Source organism: Felis catus, chromosome A1 (assembly GCF_018350175.1).
Source record: "Felis catus isolate Fca126 chromosome A1, F.catus_Fca126_mat1.0, whole genome shotgun sequence".
Classification (NCBI taxonomy): Eukaryota; Metazoa; Chordata; class Mammalia; order Carnivora; family Felidae; genus Felis; species Felis catus.
Window position 1 is genome coordinate 8,889,862 of NC_058368.1, and position 16,728 is coordinate 8,906,589.

At 53.0% G+C, this 16,728-nt stretch overlaps 1 protein-coding gene across 3 annotated transcripts in view; it reads left to right on the top strand.

Annotated features, from left to right (window-relative positions):
• MTUS2 (microtubule associated scaffold protein 2) overlaps positions 1-16,728 on the top strand; it is a 394,139-nt gene that overhangs the window by 367,420 nt on the left and 9,991 nt on the right. For all 3 annotated transcript variants that reach the window (XM_045047752.1, XM_045047789.1, XM_003980274.6), the window contains 4 exons: positions 2,284-2,498; positions 9,503-9,608; positions 11,946-12,019; positions 16,031-16,129. In XM_045047752.1, coding sequence (XP_044903687.1) covers positions 2,284-2,498; positions 9,503-9,608; positions 11,946-12,019; positions 16,031-16,129 — 494 coding nt within the window. The remainder of the gene's footprint in view (positions 1-2,283; positions 2,499-9,502; positions 9,609-11,945; positions 12,020-16,030; positions 16,130-16,728) is intronic.

Consider the following 16,728-nt stretch of genomic DNA (forward strand, 5'->3'; position numbering starts at 1 on the left):
GCCCCTCCCCCACTCATTCTCTCTCTCTCTCTCTCTCTCTCTCTCTCTCTCTCTCACTCACTCAAAAATAAATAAAATATTTTTTAAAACTTTAAACTTCAAATGGTTCAGCAGGAAAAAGTCATTTATATAATAATGTATAATAACTTGTACTGTACAGCCAAGTTTTGTCTGTAATTTTTTTTTAAATACAAAAACTATTTTTAAAAACCTCAACAGTGAGGCACCTGGGTGGCTCAGTCAGTTAAGCGTCCGACTTCGGCCCAGGTCATGATCTCACGGTTCATGAGTTTGAGCCCCACGTCAGGCTCTGTGCTGACAGCTCAGAGCCTGGAGCCTGCTTCAGATTCTGTGTCTCCCTCCCTCTCTCTCTGCCCCTCCCCCACTCATTCTCTCTCTCTCTCTCTCTCTCTCTCTCTCTCTCTCTCTCAAAAATAAATAAACGTTCAAAACAAAATGAAAAAAAAAAAACCTCCACAGTAATTGTAGCAATTGTTTAGAGCTTAGGCCAACAAAAGGCTTTTTTGAGGAGGATTATTTTTCACAGGCATTCTTCATAATTGCTGGTATAAGGTAACAAAAAAGAGAAGGCTTTCAAAGTTGATTCGGTTATTGCTTTTAAATTCTCTAAGAGCTTACACGATGGCACCCACCGACCCACCCTTGGTATACCCTGATCACGTTGGTAAATCGCGCAGACAGCCTCTCCAGATTGCGCACTGGAACCCTCCATCAGATGGCGGGATGTGGGAAAACACTAGAACAGGAAGGCCGTGGGGACGGTGTTAGGCTGCAGGGCTGGCCAGACTCTTACACGTGGTTTACACAGGACAATGTGCCTATGTGACCTCCAGCCAACCGCCACTCATTTTCCCAAGGAAAACACGTTTTGAAACATCTCCATGCTAGGAGCACCTGGGTGGCTCCTTTGGTGAAGCATCTGACTCTCGGTTCCAGTTCGGGTCATGATCTCGTGGTCTTGTGAGTTCAAGCCCTGCGTCCGGCTCTGCTTGGGATCCTCTCTCTCTCTGCCCCTCCCCAACTTGTGCTCACTCTCTGTTTCAAAACAAATAAATAAACATCTCCATGCTAATTAAATAATTTTTTAAGAGCCAAATGCGACAAAGAAGCCCTTGAATGAGCTGCCTTGTCAGGGGGGGAGGGACTTCTGATTCGAGCGTTTTCAGATGCTGTGTGACCAACCTTGGGTGTATATTCCTGATCCTAACCCACCCTCCCAGTTAACCAGCACACATACCCACTCACTCAGTTACAAAGTAAATGGCAGTGTTTCCCCAGCTTGCAGCCGGGAGCGGAGGGCACGGTCGCACCCAGTCTTTGTGGAAGGCACATGGGGTGCACGTGCACCCTGGCATCTGTGTGCACGAGCTGGGTGTTAGCGACTCCACTTGAACTGACCACGGTGGGTTGTCCAGGTGTTTTCTCCTTCTTGGAAGCCGTTCCCAGTCGAGGCAGCCGTCTTTAAAACGGAAGCAGTCACGCCTGCCTGCAGCCCGGGGGAGGCATAGACGCTAAGCCAGAGCGGCTGCAGGGGCAGCCCATGCAGAGGGGTTCTGAGCGGTTAGTCCCTCCGGCGGAGAAGAATGGTGTCCGGGAAACTGCGTCACTGTCCCCCCCTCGATCTTGCCTTGAGATAGTCCCATCGGGCAATGCGGCCTGGAGGGAACAGCCTTCAGGATCCGTGTCCTCCCTCGCCCCTGCCCTCACCCCACCGCCCCCTTCCCGTCCTGTCCTGTCTCCAGCCCCCAGGTACACCCTGGTCCCAAACCTTCATGGGCAGGAGAGTCGCCTGGGACCTTGTGAAAAGTTGACATCCTGAGCCCCTCCCCCTCGGGGTTCTAATCCACTCAGGGTGCGCCTAGCAAAATGCCCAATATTTTGAGGGTGCACCTAGCACTTTGAACAAATGCCCAGTGTTTTGATGCCTCGGGTCCACGGACCCTCAGAGGAAGCCGGCTCTAGTGCGGGAACCCGGGGCTTGCGGTCGGAAAGCCCAGGTTTGCCTCCGCAGCTCTGTCTCCGCCCCCCGAAGGCCCTCGGGTAAGTCACCAGAGCTCCCCGGGGCTCAGGTTCGACCTCAACCCCCAGGGTTTGGGGCAAGGATGCAGCGGGGTAGGAGGCGAAGCGCTTTGCAAACCGCGGAGCTCTGCAGACGTTGACCTCGGTGATCCGCGCGGCGGGTATTAAAGACCCTCGGGGTCGATCCTTTTGGTGCCCCCGAACCAGCTGTCACAAAGATGTCATTCTCCCCCTCCGCACCAGCCTTCAACGCGGCCAAGTGTGAGAAACTACAAAAGGAGAAGGAGGACCTGGAGTGGAGGTTTGAGGAGCAGGTGCGCGAGCTGGGCTGGCGGCAGCAGGCGGAGCTCCAGGACCTGGAGGAGAGGCTGCAGGTGCAGTTCCAGGCGGAGGCGATGCGCCTGCAGGAGGGGCACCACGCCCAGCTGCTGCGGATCAAGTGTCAGCACCAGGAGCAGGTCAGTGTCTCGGGCTCGGGGCTGTGGCTGTGCTGTTGGGACCCGCAGGTGGAAGGTGGAGGGGAGCCAGCGCGGCCCCCGCGAGAAGTCCGCTCCGTAGGTGAGCTTTCCTGCGCGGTTCATCCTCCGACCTCGTTTAGTCCTGCCCTCCTCTCTCTTCCTCTCCTCCGGCGCCCTGGCCTCCCTCTCCCTTCTTCTCAGGCGGGCTCCCCCCCTCCAGGCGCTGGCCCACCTGCTGTGCCCTCTGCCTGGAATGGTCTCCCTCTGGACCTTCCGTGGCTCCCTCTTTCCGTCTCAGCCAGCTTTTCCTCCCGTCGCTGTCTCAGTGAGGCCTTGCCTTGTCTAAAATGACAGCCCCTTCCCACCCCCACCCCCACCTACACACTCTTCGTGTCCCCTCCTTGCTCTAGGGTTCCCTCAGCGCTTATCACTGTCGAACATACTAATTTTCCTTGGGTCTTCTCTTTCTCATCTGCGTATTCCGCGAGGGCAGCGATAATCACAAGCAGACGCACGTCTAGCCCTCGTGAGGCTCCAGGGACTGCTCTTAACTCTCTACCTCTACTAACTCATTTAGTCCTCACACCAGCCCTCCGAGGTGGGTACCATTATCGTCCCCATCTTACAGGTGAGAAAACCGAGACCCAGAGGTCACAGTGCTGGTCACGGAAAAGCCAGGGTGGAACCCAGTCTGGCTCCAGAGTGCGCGCTCTCCAGCACGAAATTAGAACTGTCTTCCAGGCTTCTTAGGCAGCGGTAGATGTCTGCCTGACCGTGCCTGCCCTCCGCGCACCTGCTGAATGAAGGCATGAATCCCGCTGGTTAACCTCAGCCCAGCAGTCTTATCAGAGAGGGCAGTGCATCCCGGAGCAACTAGAGAGGATTCCCAGGGTTGTGCTGCCCCCCATCCCAGCCATTGCCCTCCCCTCCCCGCTCCCAGGACTGCCTTTCATGCAAGGAGACAGGGGTCTGCTGTGCTTCTGGGAGCACCTGCACAGCCCCATTCTTTGCTCTTCTTTCCAAATCCCCAAGGCTCTGATGCCCCAATGCCCACCTTCTAACGGGTGTGTTATTTCACGTCGTCTGCTTGTGACATCCCGAAAGTAAACTGGCATTTGTGAAGAGCGCCCTTTCAATCTCGGGCGAGCGCTGAGTGGCCCTCCGTTATTGCGAACGTTCATGATCATGAACATTCAGGCTGCCCTCCTCGGACTGCTTCCAAATAAACATCCTGGATGGTGGCGGTCCCCAGGGGCTTGGGGACTCGGGAGGCACCAGGCCCAAGTCAGAGTAATGATAAGTACTGTTGTTGTCCTTTAGACTCTCCTCTTGGACAGCACTTTATTCAGCTTCTCAGGTTAGCATTCTCCTTTTCTGGAGGCCTGTGGAAATGAGACACACCTGCCTGCTTGCGGTGCTGTAGACCTTGAGATCAGGAAACAGAATAGCTTACAGCTAGAGTTACCCTGCTGCTGCTAAGATTAGAAACTGAGCCCCAGCATCTTTCCTCCTAAGCTTGCAGAGCAGAGCTCCCGTGAGTGGACGTTTGCACCTGCTGTAGCCTTACCGATCTCCTGGCCCCTCAATACGTCTCAAACGTGTGCAGGTATCAACTAGTTCTGTGCCTCTGTGTGGGCTGCTCATTCCCACTTTTACACAGAGTGCCTTTGCCTCCATATCCACTAAAAGACTTCTGGTCTGAAGATCTGTGGTCACCAGCAGGAGAAAGTGCTTGCAGGGAGCCCTCTGAGCAAAAGCTCGTGTTGGGGTGTGGTGAATGGAAACCAAGGAGCACAAGGAGCACAGCTGAGCGGGCCCGTCCACCAGCAGGGCGCCACCTGGGGCCTCACTCGAGTGTCACTGGTGCAGAGACACATGCCGGGAGATGTGCTCTCGCCTGGCCTCTAAGCTGGGACATAGCAGCCTTGTAGAGATTTTATGCTGGCCCTGACTTTCCCACTTGAGGACGAGTTACGTAAGCTACCTATGTGTATTTAAGAAGTGCTGTGTCTTATGAAGGCTTCTGTCCTTGATCCTTCAGAATAAACAGCTAGTGATTCATTTATTTATTCATCTAGGCAGAGGATATTTAGCGAATGCCACGGTCCGCAAGGCATCATGGCAGGCCACTGCGAGAGATGCCAAGATGTGGAAGGTGTGGATTTACTCCCTCAGGTTACAGATCAGGAAAGTTCCGACACAAGTGCCTGAGAAGCTGTAATACTGGGTGAGAAGTACAGAGGATGTGTTGAGGAATTTAGATTACTTCCAGCTGTGAAGATAAGGGACCGCTTTATGGTGGAAATAGCGTCTCGAGACTTCACGTGTGAGCAAACCCTGCCTATGAAATTCCACTGGTGGGGGGTGGGGGGATGGGTGGTGATTTAAATCTGTGAATGATTCGGGTCCCCGATTCTGCTGCTGCATATCCCTTCCCCAGCAGACAGCAATGCAGGCAGTGAGGAAGAAGGCGAAATGCGCCTCAGTCCAGTGATTCCAATTTCCGGACAGAAAAAAACGCTCATGTGTTCAAGGCAGGGTGAGAGTCAAGTGTATGAGCGTGACAGAGATTTGGATGGTCCACTCCCCGCATCAGTTACCCGTGCGGGAATCTCCGCGCTCTGTGGGTCTTCCTTATCAGGGACGATTGCGTCTGGCAGGGCCATCTCCACAGGTAGCGGCATCTCTGGGCTTCTGGAGCCTTCAAAATCAGGCTAGCCCATCTGCCTTCTCCTCGTGCCCCCGTGCCCCACGGCGGGCAGGGGGGAGGCGGCGTCAGCTTTGACGTGCGGGGTTTTCAGAGGCTTTACTCAGGTCGGGAGCTCACTGTTAAGGCAGGCCGACCTCTCAGTTCACCGCAGGGTCTCCCGTAGGACACATCCAGCCCTTCCGTCACCTGGAGGGGCAAAGACTGTCCCTGCCTACACATGGGAATCACTTGGGACGACTTGGGACAAAACACACCTCATCGTCCTTGGCCCACGTGAACTGAATCAGAATTGGTGAGTGGGTCCTGCCACGGGGTGGTTTGTGAAGGCTCCCCGGGGCCCCGCACCGCAGGTGTCCTGGGACGTGCAGGGCCCTGTCCTGCGGTCTCTGCTTCGGGGCACGAGCAGGGGGCATGGCCTTACCCCTTGGCTTTCTTCTGTGACTTCAAGACTCGGCACGACTTTTACTTTTCACGTGGGGCTAAAAGGTGTTTCATTAACATCACCTCTCATTCTGTTATGTGTGGCCAGCTGCACATTAACAGAAGCCAGCTTGCCAGAGCTTTCCCGAAGCACGCAAAACCGATTTTCACTGTAAACACACGTGCTTTTTCCCTTTCCGCCCCGGACGTAGTTCCTTCTTTGCCCGGCTTGCAGCCGTCCTCTCTGGGCTGCCTGTGGCTGTCGCCCAAGGATACTTCGCCACACAGTCCTGTGTTCAGGGAATCGGATTTGTGACCTTTGACCCCCTTGCTCCAAGACCCTTTGGCTGGCTGTCTTACTCCCTGACCCGGCCCGGAAGTCTTGAGTCCGGGGCCGCTGGCCCCTACCTGCGTTATGGGTTGCGCTCCACAAAGCGGGAGCAGAGCCCTCCTTGAGGAGCAGTGGTGCTCACCCTTTGGAGTTTCTGCCCGCTCTGTCTCGTGTCCAGGACATGCCTTCTGCCCTTTCCCGAAGAAATCATCCTCATAGGCTTGCTGGCAGGCTCAGCGTCCCCACGCTTAATCAGAACGTACAGAGGCCGCTTTGTCCATCATCTTGCATTATGTCTCTTTGGTCCTGCTCGGCAGGCATTCAGCTCCCATCAGCGGAAAGTACGGTCTCCCTAATCAGACAGAATGAGGTCCCCGGGGGCCCTCTGTCTTCCAGCACCAGAGCCCCCACACGCCTGGGGGGGGGGGTGGCGGAACCGGGAAGATAGGGGCTTCTGTGAACAGGTGCCCACGTGCTGAGCTGCAGAGGGACAGAGGCGCACCCGTGAACGTGAGGCTGCCCTGAGTTGATGCCCAGGACACTGTGGCCGCGATGGAAGGGAAGGGAAGGAGGGGGCTCCTCGTTACCTAGGGAGGAACATTAAGAGAGCCCTGGAGAACAGTAAACATGGCGTTTCTGTGTGACGGCGACTGTTGGACGGACACGATGACAGACGCCCCTGTGGCACAGCCCTCAGCCCCCTCTCCCTGGAGAAGGGAGGAGGGCGGTCCAGCAGCGGTTCAAGGAGGCCCTACCCTGGGGTTCTAAAAGGAGAAGAAGGATGCCTCACCCAGCCCAAGTGTGCCGTGGGCTGTCTAGTTTAACGCCTTTGGCCTCTGACGGGGCGGCCGGTGCATAAAAGGAGCTTGCGTTTCCCTCGGTTCAGCTGGGCTGAACCTGCTCACGTGCCTTGAGAAGTTCTCGCATCTTCTCAGGCTGAGAGCCCTTACTGGCTGCTGGGGACCGTGAGCCCATGCTCCAGAAGGCAGCCAGCAGCCGTGGGAAATGTCACGGGGATTAATATGACAAGAGGGAGGATTGCAAAAGCGGGCAGCCCCTCCCTTGTATTCTTCAAAACCCATAAAGACACACGGAAACCTAAATTACTGAAGAGTAAGGATTACTGTGCCCACATTTGGGCTCAGTGGCTCTCCTTGGGTTCTTTCAAGACCTACTGGGCTTTTCTCTCATTGCATGTGGGCTTTCAGAGTTAGGGACTTACTAATTCATTCATAAAAGCACCTCTGAGGGGCCGTAGCAGTTAGGTCATGCCCTTCCACCGTTCCTAACATGTTGGGGGCAGTGTTTTATCACCACTAAGTCAAAGACCTGCCTTCCACCTGACCAGAGGGCCACGTATCTGGCCACAAACATAATGTAGCCTTGCCAGTCAGGGCACATCCCCCTCCAGGGATGCATGGGACTCTTCTGGAACTCAGCCCTTCCATCCATCTCTCTTTCCTGAAACCACCCATGGCAGTTTCTGGAAGAGCCCGATACATTTGAATCATACCAAGGTCTGATGAAAGATTTTTCTTTATACCGAAATGGGTCACCTCACTCCAAATAATGTGTGGGTACTTGTTTCTACAGTGCGCTATGGGCTTCACTGACATCAGTAATAAAGCAGAAAGAAAAGATATTTCCATTTTTTTTTTTAAGCCAGGGATTTATTTCTCCAAGAGACTAAAAGGCTTTGGACGATGATGCCGTAAAAACCTCATATAAACAGGAATTGGACAATTAAACACTGTGGTGATCAGCCTTTCTGCTGATTGGCTTCAGAGCTCCGAGCCTTAAGGAAAACATCGTTTAACCAAGAATGGCCAGTAAATAAAAGAGAATCGTTGCACACCATGTCCGTTTTCCTATGATAAGGCAGCTGTCCTCACACCGCGGAGTTCGCTGTTGGTTTTGCCAGAGATATTTCTTTCCTAGCGGATGAAGTTTTCATTTCCTGCAGGAGAGAGAAGTCAGGCAAATTCTCCTATGCGATTATCGTATCCAGAACAGGAATCGGTCCCATTTAAAACTAAAAATACTCCAACGCCTCCACTTCACGAGCGGGCTTCCTTTCTTGTGCAGAACCCTTCCTCCCTTCAGATCAGAGGTCGGCTTGTGAATTATCCGCAGACACATGAGGGACCTAGACTCCCCTCTTAGCGGGTGCTAGAAGCAACATATGCGCCACTGGTCCACCAAAGAGCTTTAGGACCCGGGCCCATTTCCCGGTCCAGTGTTTTTCAAATGCCAGGTTTTGACACGGTAGGTTGTGAAATGAATCTAGTGGTTTGTAACTGGCATTTTGGAACACAAAGTAAGGCAGAAATGTTAAAGCCAGACTATTGCAAATAGGAAGGGAAGGTGCTGTTTTGTGGAACTTTGGTTTCGCGGGTGCACACGCCCATGCGTGATGTAACACACTGTGGTGTTTTCTACCGGTGGGTCACGGACCAAGAATTTAGAAGAACGTTCTCCCGGTGTGCTACTAGGAGGAGAGGCGGGGTTTTTTTTTTTGCAATCGCTCCTGAAAGCCATGTATTTGAAGTTAAAGCAACAGCCACACCAATAACAAACACAGTAAACGTGTGGGGAGTGCTGGGTTGCAGCGATCGGGAAGGGTGAAAATAAAAATCCTGAACCAGTTGCACCACCTGTGATTACATTCTGGAAATGTGCCTTCAGCCAGAGAAACTGGAGCAGCTGCACATTGCCTGGGAGGTCCAGGTGGTAATCTGGAGGGCACGGTTACGGGGAAGCAGGCGCAGCGAGCACGCACAGATCTGCCGGCCTGCCTCGGTGCTGGTGACGGGATCCCGACGCATTCGCCGCGGTCTTGCTGGGGGAGGCGACACGGTGTGTTGGAGAGAGTTTCGCCTGTGGCGTCGGACGGACCCGCGCCGACTGCCGGCTCTGCCGTTTACGAGCCCTTGGCAAAACATTTCAAACCTCCCTAAGCCTCGGTCTCCTTGTCTGTTAAATGGGCGTAAAAATACCTGGTTCGTGATGCTGCTGTGAGAGCCAAGTGCAGTAACCAATAGCAGGTGCGTTAATAGAGGTCAGTTCACTTAACGTACCTTGTGCCTTCACGCTCCCGCCTGTCACTGGGCAACAGAGAGCAGAGCATCCAGTAGACGACCCTCTTCTTTTCCTTAGGCACCATTACCTCATAGTGATTGGTGAAGGGGGAGGAATGGGAGGAGGAAGGGGATGGGCCGGAAGCCAGGCCCAGGGCAGTGAAGAGATGACTCGGGCAGCCGTCCCCCATGGGGAGCTGCCATCTTCCTGAGGACAGCCGGGCTGTGGCAGTGACTTCCCTGTGACCTCCCCCCATTCCGGAGCTGCCACGTCATCACCGGACCCTGGCTCTCCTGCCTCGGCACGAGGCCGAGATAGCCGTCATCTCGGCAGAATGACCTGTCCTTGGCGTTTCGGGCCACGGACCTTTCTAGTTGGGATTCCACCTCTGTCCTCCAGGCAGCAAGGACACTGCTGCCACCCCTCCCCCACTCTGTGTGTAACCATAGCTGTGGCCTCCTTCAGGTAGAAGACATCACGGCCAGCCATGAGGCTGCTGTCCTGGAGATGGAGAATAACCACACGGTAGCCATCGCGATCCTGCAGGACGACCACCACCACAAGGTCCAAGGTAGCTACCGGCCGCCATATGCGTGGCCCTTCGGGGTGGGTCGTGTGAGCCCAGCCTTTCCTGCCATCCTTCTTCTCGTGCTCCTCTTCCCATTTTCCCTTCCTTTCCTTCCGGTCTGTCTTCCGTGTCGCTTCCTGTGGCAAGAAGAGCTAGAAATCCAGGATCCATCCAGGTAACCACTTCGTTCCTCAGAAGCAGCCCCCCTCAGCCCTGCTGGAGACGAGAACCCTAGGGAGCCATCCCAGGGGCTCACGCCCAGCCCGGGTCCCAGCTGGGGCTCCTCGGTGGCTGCTCTGGGGTGCTGCTGCTGGCCGTCGCGATTGCTCAGAGCTCCTGAGATGGTTCTGATGGGGTCTCGAATCTTGAGAAGCACTATTCCCAAGTACGCCTGGAAATCCTGGGCTTTACCTTGTCTCGTTGCCTCTCAACACAAAATGGCAAGCCGCTGTAGGTCCGTGCACTTGCCCACACTTGTGGCGTGCTCAGGGCCACAGCAGTGCCCCTCTGGATCTGCGTCTCCACACCTCATAGCCACGCACCGTATGCCCCGTGGGCTAAACAGAGTTCCAGACGGTGGGATTTCTTTCTACATTTTTGTAACTTGAATTATCTTCCAATACGTAGAGGTTTTTGTGGGTCGTAACAACAGTAACAACATTTACTAATTACTATCAGGATTTTGACTTTGCCAAAGAACCTTTTTTTTGACGTGCGTGTACATTAATATTTACAACTTCTTTTTCGATTTCAACCCCCCTCCCTTTTTTTCTCCTAGTCCACTGACTGTGAAAAGTGTATTAAAAACAATGAAATGTAATACATAGGTTAATAAATTTTAAGAATTTGAAAGTTAAACATTAGAGTTTAAACTTTTTTTAATTTTTAAAAAATATTCATTTATTTTGAGGGAGAGAGGGGGAGAGAGAGAGAGAGAGAGAGAGCAAGTGGGGGAGGGGTGGGGGGAGAGGGAGAGAGAGAATCCCAAGCAGGCTCTATGCTGTCAGCATGGAACCCCACGTGGGGCCCAATCTCATGAACCATGAGATCGTGACCTGAGCCAAAATCAAGAGTTGGATGCTTAACGGACTGAGCCACCCAGGCGCCCCTTAAAATTATTTAAGGCTATTGGGTTGCCTTTTGTTTCTGTATTTGCATAAAAAATAGACCTGTAGATTTTTGTGATGAATGAAATCTCACTTAGACACCATATCCAAGACCTTTGAATTATGTATAAATGTGGAGGCAATGTAAGTGTATTTAATGATAGCCAAAAATCTATTACTATCGTCAGGATGATACTTTCAATGACTTTTAAAACTAATCATGTAGACAGAGCCAGGTAGACCAGAAGGCTACATGGCTTTATATCAATGAAATCAGCCCAGACTTTTTTTTCCCCCCCAAATGCAAATTTCAGCTATAAACAACTGGATTTCTTAGAGACTTTCGCCATCATTACTTAAAAGATTTGGGTCAATGGAAACCACAAAGTCTTTCCTAATTGCAGCTCATGCCAGCCCGAATGATAATTGCTGGCCTCCAGTGCTCTCCTGTTCTGAGCATGTGATCCTGGCTGATTAATGAGACCTTTCCTCACTGCAGTTATAACATGAAAACAAATTGCTTGTGTAGCCAGGATGAGATGCGCTTCATCCAGCTAATAAGATTCTTTCCATCTGGAGGCAAATAGACTCCATTCGCTTAATAACTCTCACATGACATCTCTTTCTGCCCAACTTGCAAATTATTACCAGAATGACACTTTTCACGGGACAGAATTGTTCCATACCGTCTGACAGGAACCAGTCCAATTAGTCCTTCCTTCTGTCTGAGCTTCTTAATGTTGAAGCTTTGCTCAAGCAAATCCTCGAGATCGGTGGTTTCCAGAGTATGGCCCAGGAAAGCTTGGAGGATCAATGAGTACTGTGCGTGGAGAATCCAACTTGGCCAGGGTGGTGGTAAAGCGGGCTGTAGGAATCGTGTGTGTGTGTGTGTGTGTGTGTGTGTGTGTGTGTGTGTGTGTTTCGTGCGCACGTGCGTTTATGGTGCGTGTGCGTGCGCACGTGTATGGGGACGTGTGTTCACGAGCACGACTGTGCTCTTTGCTTCCCTCGCCCGTTTCTTTGCTCTTTCCCTCTTTGTCTTTCTTTGTCCTATTCCCCTTCTCCTTCTTTCACTGTCTTCTAAAGGGGACCGCGTGTCGTTTCAAAATAATGGAGAAGTCTGTGTAGGCTTCAGCCGGCTGTATACCAGTGTCCCTTATTTACCTGAGTCTGTCGGAGTCTTGTTTGATCTTTTTCAAGAGACCACATTAACTGTTTGACCTCTTCTCTCCAGAACTGATGTCTACCCATGAGCTTGAAAAGAAAGAATTGGAAGAAAATTTTGAAAAGCTGCGACTGTCATTACAGGTTAATATTCATTCTCTTAAAGGTGCATTTGTTCTTAAAGTTTATTTGTTTTGAGAGAGAGTGTGTGAGGGAGTAAGGGGAGGGACAGAGAGAGAGAGAGAGAGAGAGAGAGAGAGAGAGAATCCCAGACAGGCTCCACGCTGTCAGCGCGGATCTCATGAACCGTGAGATCATGACGTGAGCCGAAGTCAAGAGTCGGACCCTTAACCAGCTGAGCCACCCGGGTGCCCCAGTATTCATTCTCTTCACTCTAGTCTCAAGATGATGGCGGTGTCATTATGCCTGTCCACAGACATTTATCTAGCACCTACTGTGTACAGGATCCTGTGCTAAGCATCGGGATGTAGAAGTAAATGAGACATATGCCCTGCCCTTTGGGAAGTCACTGTCCACTCAGACAGCTGTGACCCGAACAGTGACAGACAACACAAAAGGGAAATACTTACACCCAGTGAATACTACCATTAGTGAGCGCCACAGAAGTTCTGAGATGATGGTCCCCACTTGCCATGGTCTGACCTGAGCTGTGTCTGAGGAGAAGGGAGTGCTTGAGGACGGTATTCTAGGCAGCGGGAATGGGGTAACGGTATCCCTTTGTGAAAGATAGATGTCATAGGACATGTTCTGGGAATTATCGAAGGGACTTTAATCACCTGGAAGTGGGTGAGATGAAAAGAACCTTCTTTGCCTTCCACCACCAACCTGCAGAAAATGTGGGTCTCCGAGGCCAGGGAGCCGCCTGGCTTCCTGCTGACCTCTGCGGGGAGAATGAAGCATCTCCCAGACTACGTGCATCTCCCTCCTGCCTTCTAGAGACCCAGGCCACCCCCAGCCCTAAGGCAGAGCTGCCTGGGAAGCAGGGGTGAGGTCGGCGGCCCTGCTTCCCTTCCCAACCATCACAACCAGATTATTTGTTAAATATTAGGGACACTCACGTGGGGAAATTGTGGGAGGTGATTACCAAAACCGCAACACAAAGGCGGGGATTTTGCTTCTTTGATGGCGCCCTTTCCCCTGGCAATGTTCATTGGCCAGAGCCTGCCCCCCAAGAAGAGCATCCAGGATTGTGCAGATAGCCAGTCTCACAACTACTGAGCATTCTGTTCAGAAGTTAAAATGGGAGACCGCCTGCTGCAAGCCGACCCCCGACTCATCGATCCATCGATGGTCGTCTGCGTGGTCATCACGCGGCTTATCCTCGGCACGTGAACCCCAAACTGCCTTCGGGTACCCCGCATCCCACACCACCAGGTGCACGCCCCCTAAGGTGCACAAACCAGGACCATACTGTGATGTAACAAAAACCCCATCCAGTCCACAACCAAAAAGAATCGAGAGTTTAGTTTCATATGTGGGTCCTCACGCTGCTGCTGACATTAAACGGTCGTGAATTGTGCGTATTTTACTTGTGATTCTCCATGGGCAGATTTCATTTGGGCTGGAGATTATTTGGTGCAAAGAGGATGGGATTGTCGAGCCCCCCTTTTTGGGCTCCTGGTGGCTAGAGAAACAGGTCTGGGGCAAGAGATTGGAGCTTCCAGTTTAAATCCCCACTGTACCCCCTCTTACTAGCTTTGAAATTGTGGACAGTTACATGAGCTCTGTAAACCTTACTTTCCTCATCTATAAAATGGGGATGATAACGGGACCTCCCCCAAGGTGTGAGCAGATTAAGGGAAATGATGTATGTCTAACGTGAGGTGGGTTCAAGGTAAATGCTAAGAAGCAGCAGCTATTGGGGGCGCCCGGGTGGCTCAGTCGGTTGAGCGTCTGACTTCGGCTCAGGTCACGATCTCACAGTTTGTGAGTTCGAGCCCCGCGTCGGGCTCTGTGCCGACAGCTCGGAGCCCGGAGCCTGCTTCGGATCCTGTGTCTCCCTCTCCTTCTCGTGCTCTGTCTCTCAAAAATAAGTAAGCGTTAAAAAACATAAAAAACAAACAGTAGTGGCTATTGCTATTATAATAGTTTAAAGCATTGCTGCATTTTCTGTTATTATTATCATGCCCTTGGTTAACTCCTGAGTGGCCCGTGCTGGGCCAGGTCACCAGCTGGGCCTTTCTGCCTCTTAGCTGGACAAAAAGGAGCAAACCCAAGTTGAAAGATAGTCCGTTCTGTCTAATTGCTGTGGCACCGTTGTGTGCCTGGCGGTCTGTTTTGAGTAATGGTGAAGAAGGCAGAAAATACACAGTTTGACATTTTAGACCTATCCTAGGTGGCGTTTGCCTGATGCGTCTTTTCACGGTTTTATTTTTTTAACGGAGGGGGAGAGACTTGAAAGAAATGCTTCCTCCGACAGCGCGGACGGGTTTGGGATAGGAGCCACGTAGCGGTACATTTTTAGAGTCAGGTTCTAGAAGGTGACCGGGCTGCCCAATGGCTGTGTGCCAGGGCCCAGCCGGGTTTGCCCGGGGCTGTGATCTCCACTCACCAGCTCCTGTGGGTACAGACTCCCACTGCTAACTATGTTGCTCGAATGTACCAGCATTTCCATTTAATGGCACCGTGGGGGGTTTTATGCCTTAAAAATGAAATTGGAAATAACTGGAAACCAAAAAAAAAAACAAAAACAAAAACAAAAAAAGAGGAAAAGGAAGCCGCCAAAGATGGTTTGTAAAACAGGATCCTCTGGCGAAATGAAGAAAGCAGTCAAGCCAGCGTTTCATACGTTACGGTATTTTCATGTGGAATTACATCATTTACAATTCCTGGCTCTTCGTATCAGTGGGGTGAGGTCACTTCTCATGCTGGCAGAGTTCCTGGGGAGACCCTAGTCCCTGTGTTTCAATGTTACAGAAGTGGCGTCACTGGGCAGAGTATCTTGGGACACGCTGCGTGGACGAGGCCCCGTCGCTCGCTGCGCTGGGGGCACCGCGAGAAAGCCCACTGCCCTGCACCCTTTGCTCGCCTGCCGCGCTCAGGCTGGGGTCGCAAGCGAGGTTGAGTGTAGTCGCATCTGCCCTGACGGCCGGGGGGGGGGGGGGGCCGGGAGCCTGGGTCCAGCCAGGGAGAGGCTCTCCACAGGGGAAAAGACTCCGCCCACACAGCAGCCCACGCCAGGGACATGCGGTCCGGCCCTGAGGCCCGGGAAGGCCAAGGGGAGGAGGCCAGAAGCGAGCAGAGCAGGAGAGGGGGCTGGCCAGTGGAGGCACCGCTGGCGGGAGAGCTGGAACGAAAGGCGGGGCTGGAGGGGGCAGGGAGATCTGAGCGAGCCGGCAGACAAGAAAGGCCGTTCAGAAGATGCACGGACACTGTGTAAAGTCCGCGCTTCGTCTTGATGCCAGTGGGGTTTTACACGGAGGGGGTGACGGGGTCGGGTTTGCGCTTTCGAAGGCTCCCCCTGACTCCACCTTGAGGGCAGAAGGGTCTTACCCCAGACGCCGGGTGCAGGAAAGGGCCAAGCGCGTGGCTAAACTTCAGGGAGAGGGACCAGGAGAGCTTGCGGACCCCAGGAACATCACGCGGGTGGAATTGGCGGGACTCGAGCCTTGACCCCAAAATTAGTGCGTTTGGTGGCGGGAGGAGGGGTCTCAGGCAGACGGGGAAGGTCAAGGATGGTTCAATGGTGTAGAAACGAGGGCAGCTCTCCGTTGAGGTAGGTGTCTTGTTCTTCCTAAAGTCAGGGACTAGATGCCTCCCTCTGGTGGTAGTTTGCCTCTGTGATACTAAATCAGATCATTGAATCAGATATTAAGTAATAATTAATAATAGTTCAATAATGAATTCAGATATTAGATCACGAAATGCCTCCCGCCAACAGGCTCCTTATTTGGGGACAAGGGGCAGCATTCTCATCTTGGGAGGTGCTCGGAGTCAGGCTGCCGGCCCCCAAGTTCTCCCCCAGGGTCGGGATCCTTCATGTGCAGCATGGGTGCTACGTGACCCCCTCTTACCACGTGGGACAGGCAATCCAAGTGGCCTCCACCTTGCGGCCCGGCAGGGTGGCCGTTGCCTCATGCTTCCCCGGGCCACAGTGCCTGCGGACCAAGCTGGCCTTCTTGTCATGCCTTGCAGGACCAGGTACACATGCTGACCTTCCAGAGCCAGTCTCTGCGGGATCGGGCCAGACGCTTTGAGGAGGCCCTGAGGAAGAACACCGAAGAGCAGCTGGAGGTAGTCATACCCTCCCCCTTCCCCCCGCCGACCCGGCCTTGTGGCTCCCACAGGGCGCGCCCCCCCCCCAGGAGTCACCTCTGCAGTCTCCCCCGGTGACAGGACCTCTGGAGCGACAGCTGGCCAGGACACGTCCCCGTCAACGCCTCTCTCCTGACACAGGGGACGGCTGTGGGGTTCTCCGTTGACATGTTATTTTTGCCAGATTCCACTCCCCAGCCACCGTCCCTGAGCTGGGCTCCACCCCGCCTGGGAGCTCTCCCCCCGCCCCGCCCCCCGGCTGGGACCCACCCCTCCACTCGTGCTCCCCCAGCTGTAGTTTAGGCCCGCACAGGAGGTACCCCCGATGGCTGCGTTGGTAACTTGAGGGGAGTTTTTTCCAGGAAAGCTGGCAAAACTCCTTCCCTCTGATGGAGAGTCGCCAGATAACATACATGACGCCAGTTTAATGTGAATTATAAATAAGTGAATTTTTTTTTAGCATAAATACATCCCATGTGATACTGACACTTAAAAAAAAAAAAAAACAAGGCGGTGTATCTGGAATTCAACCTTAAGTCAATGTCCTGTATTTTGTTGTTGAGTTATTGCATCTTGGC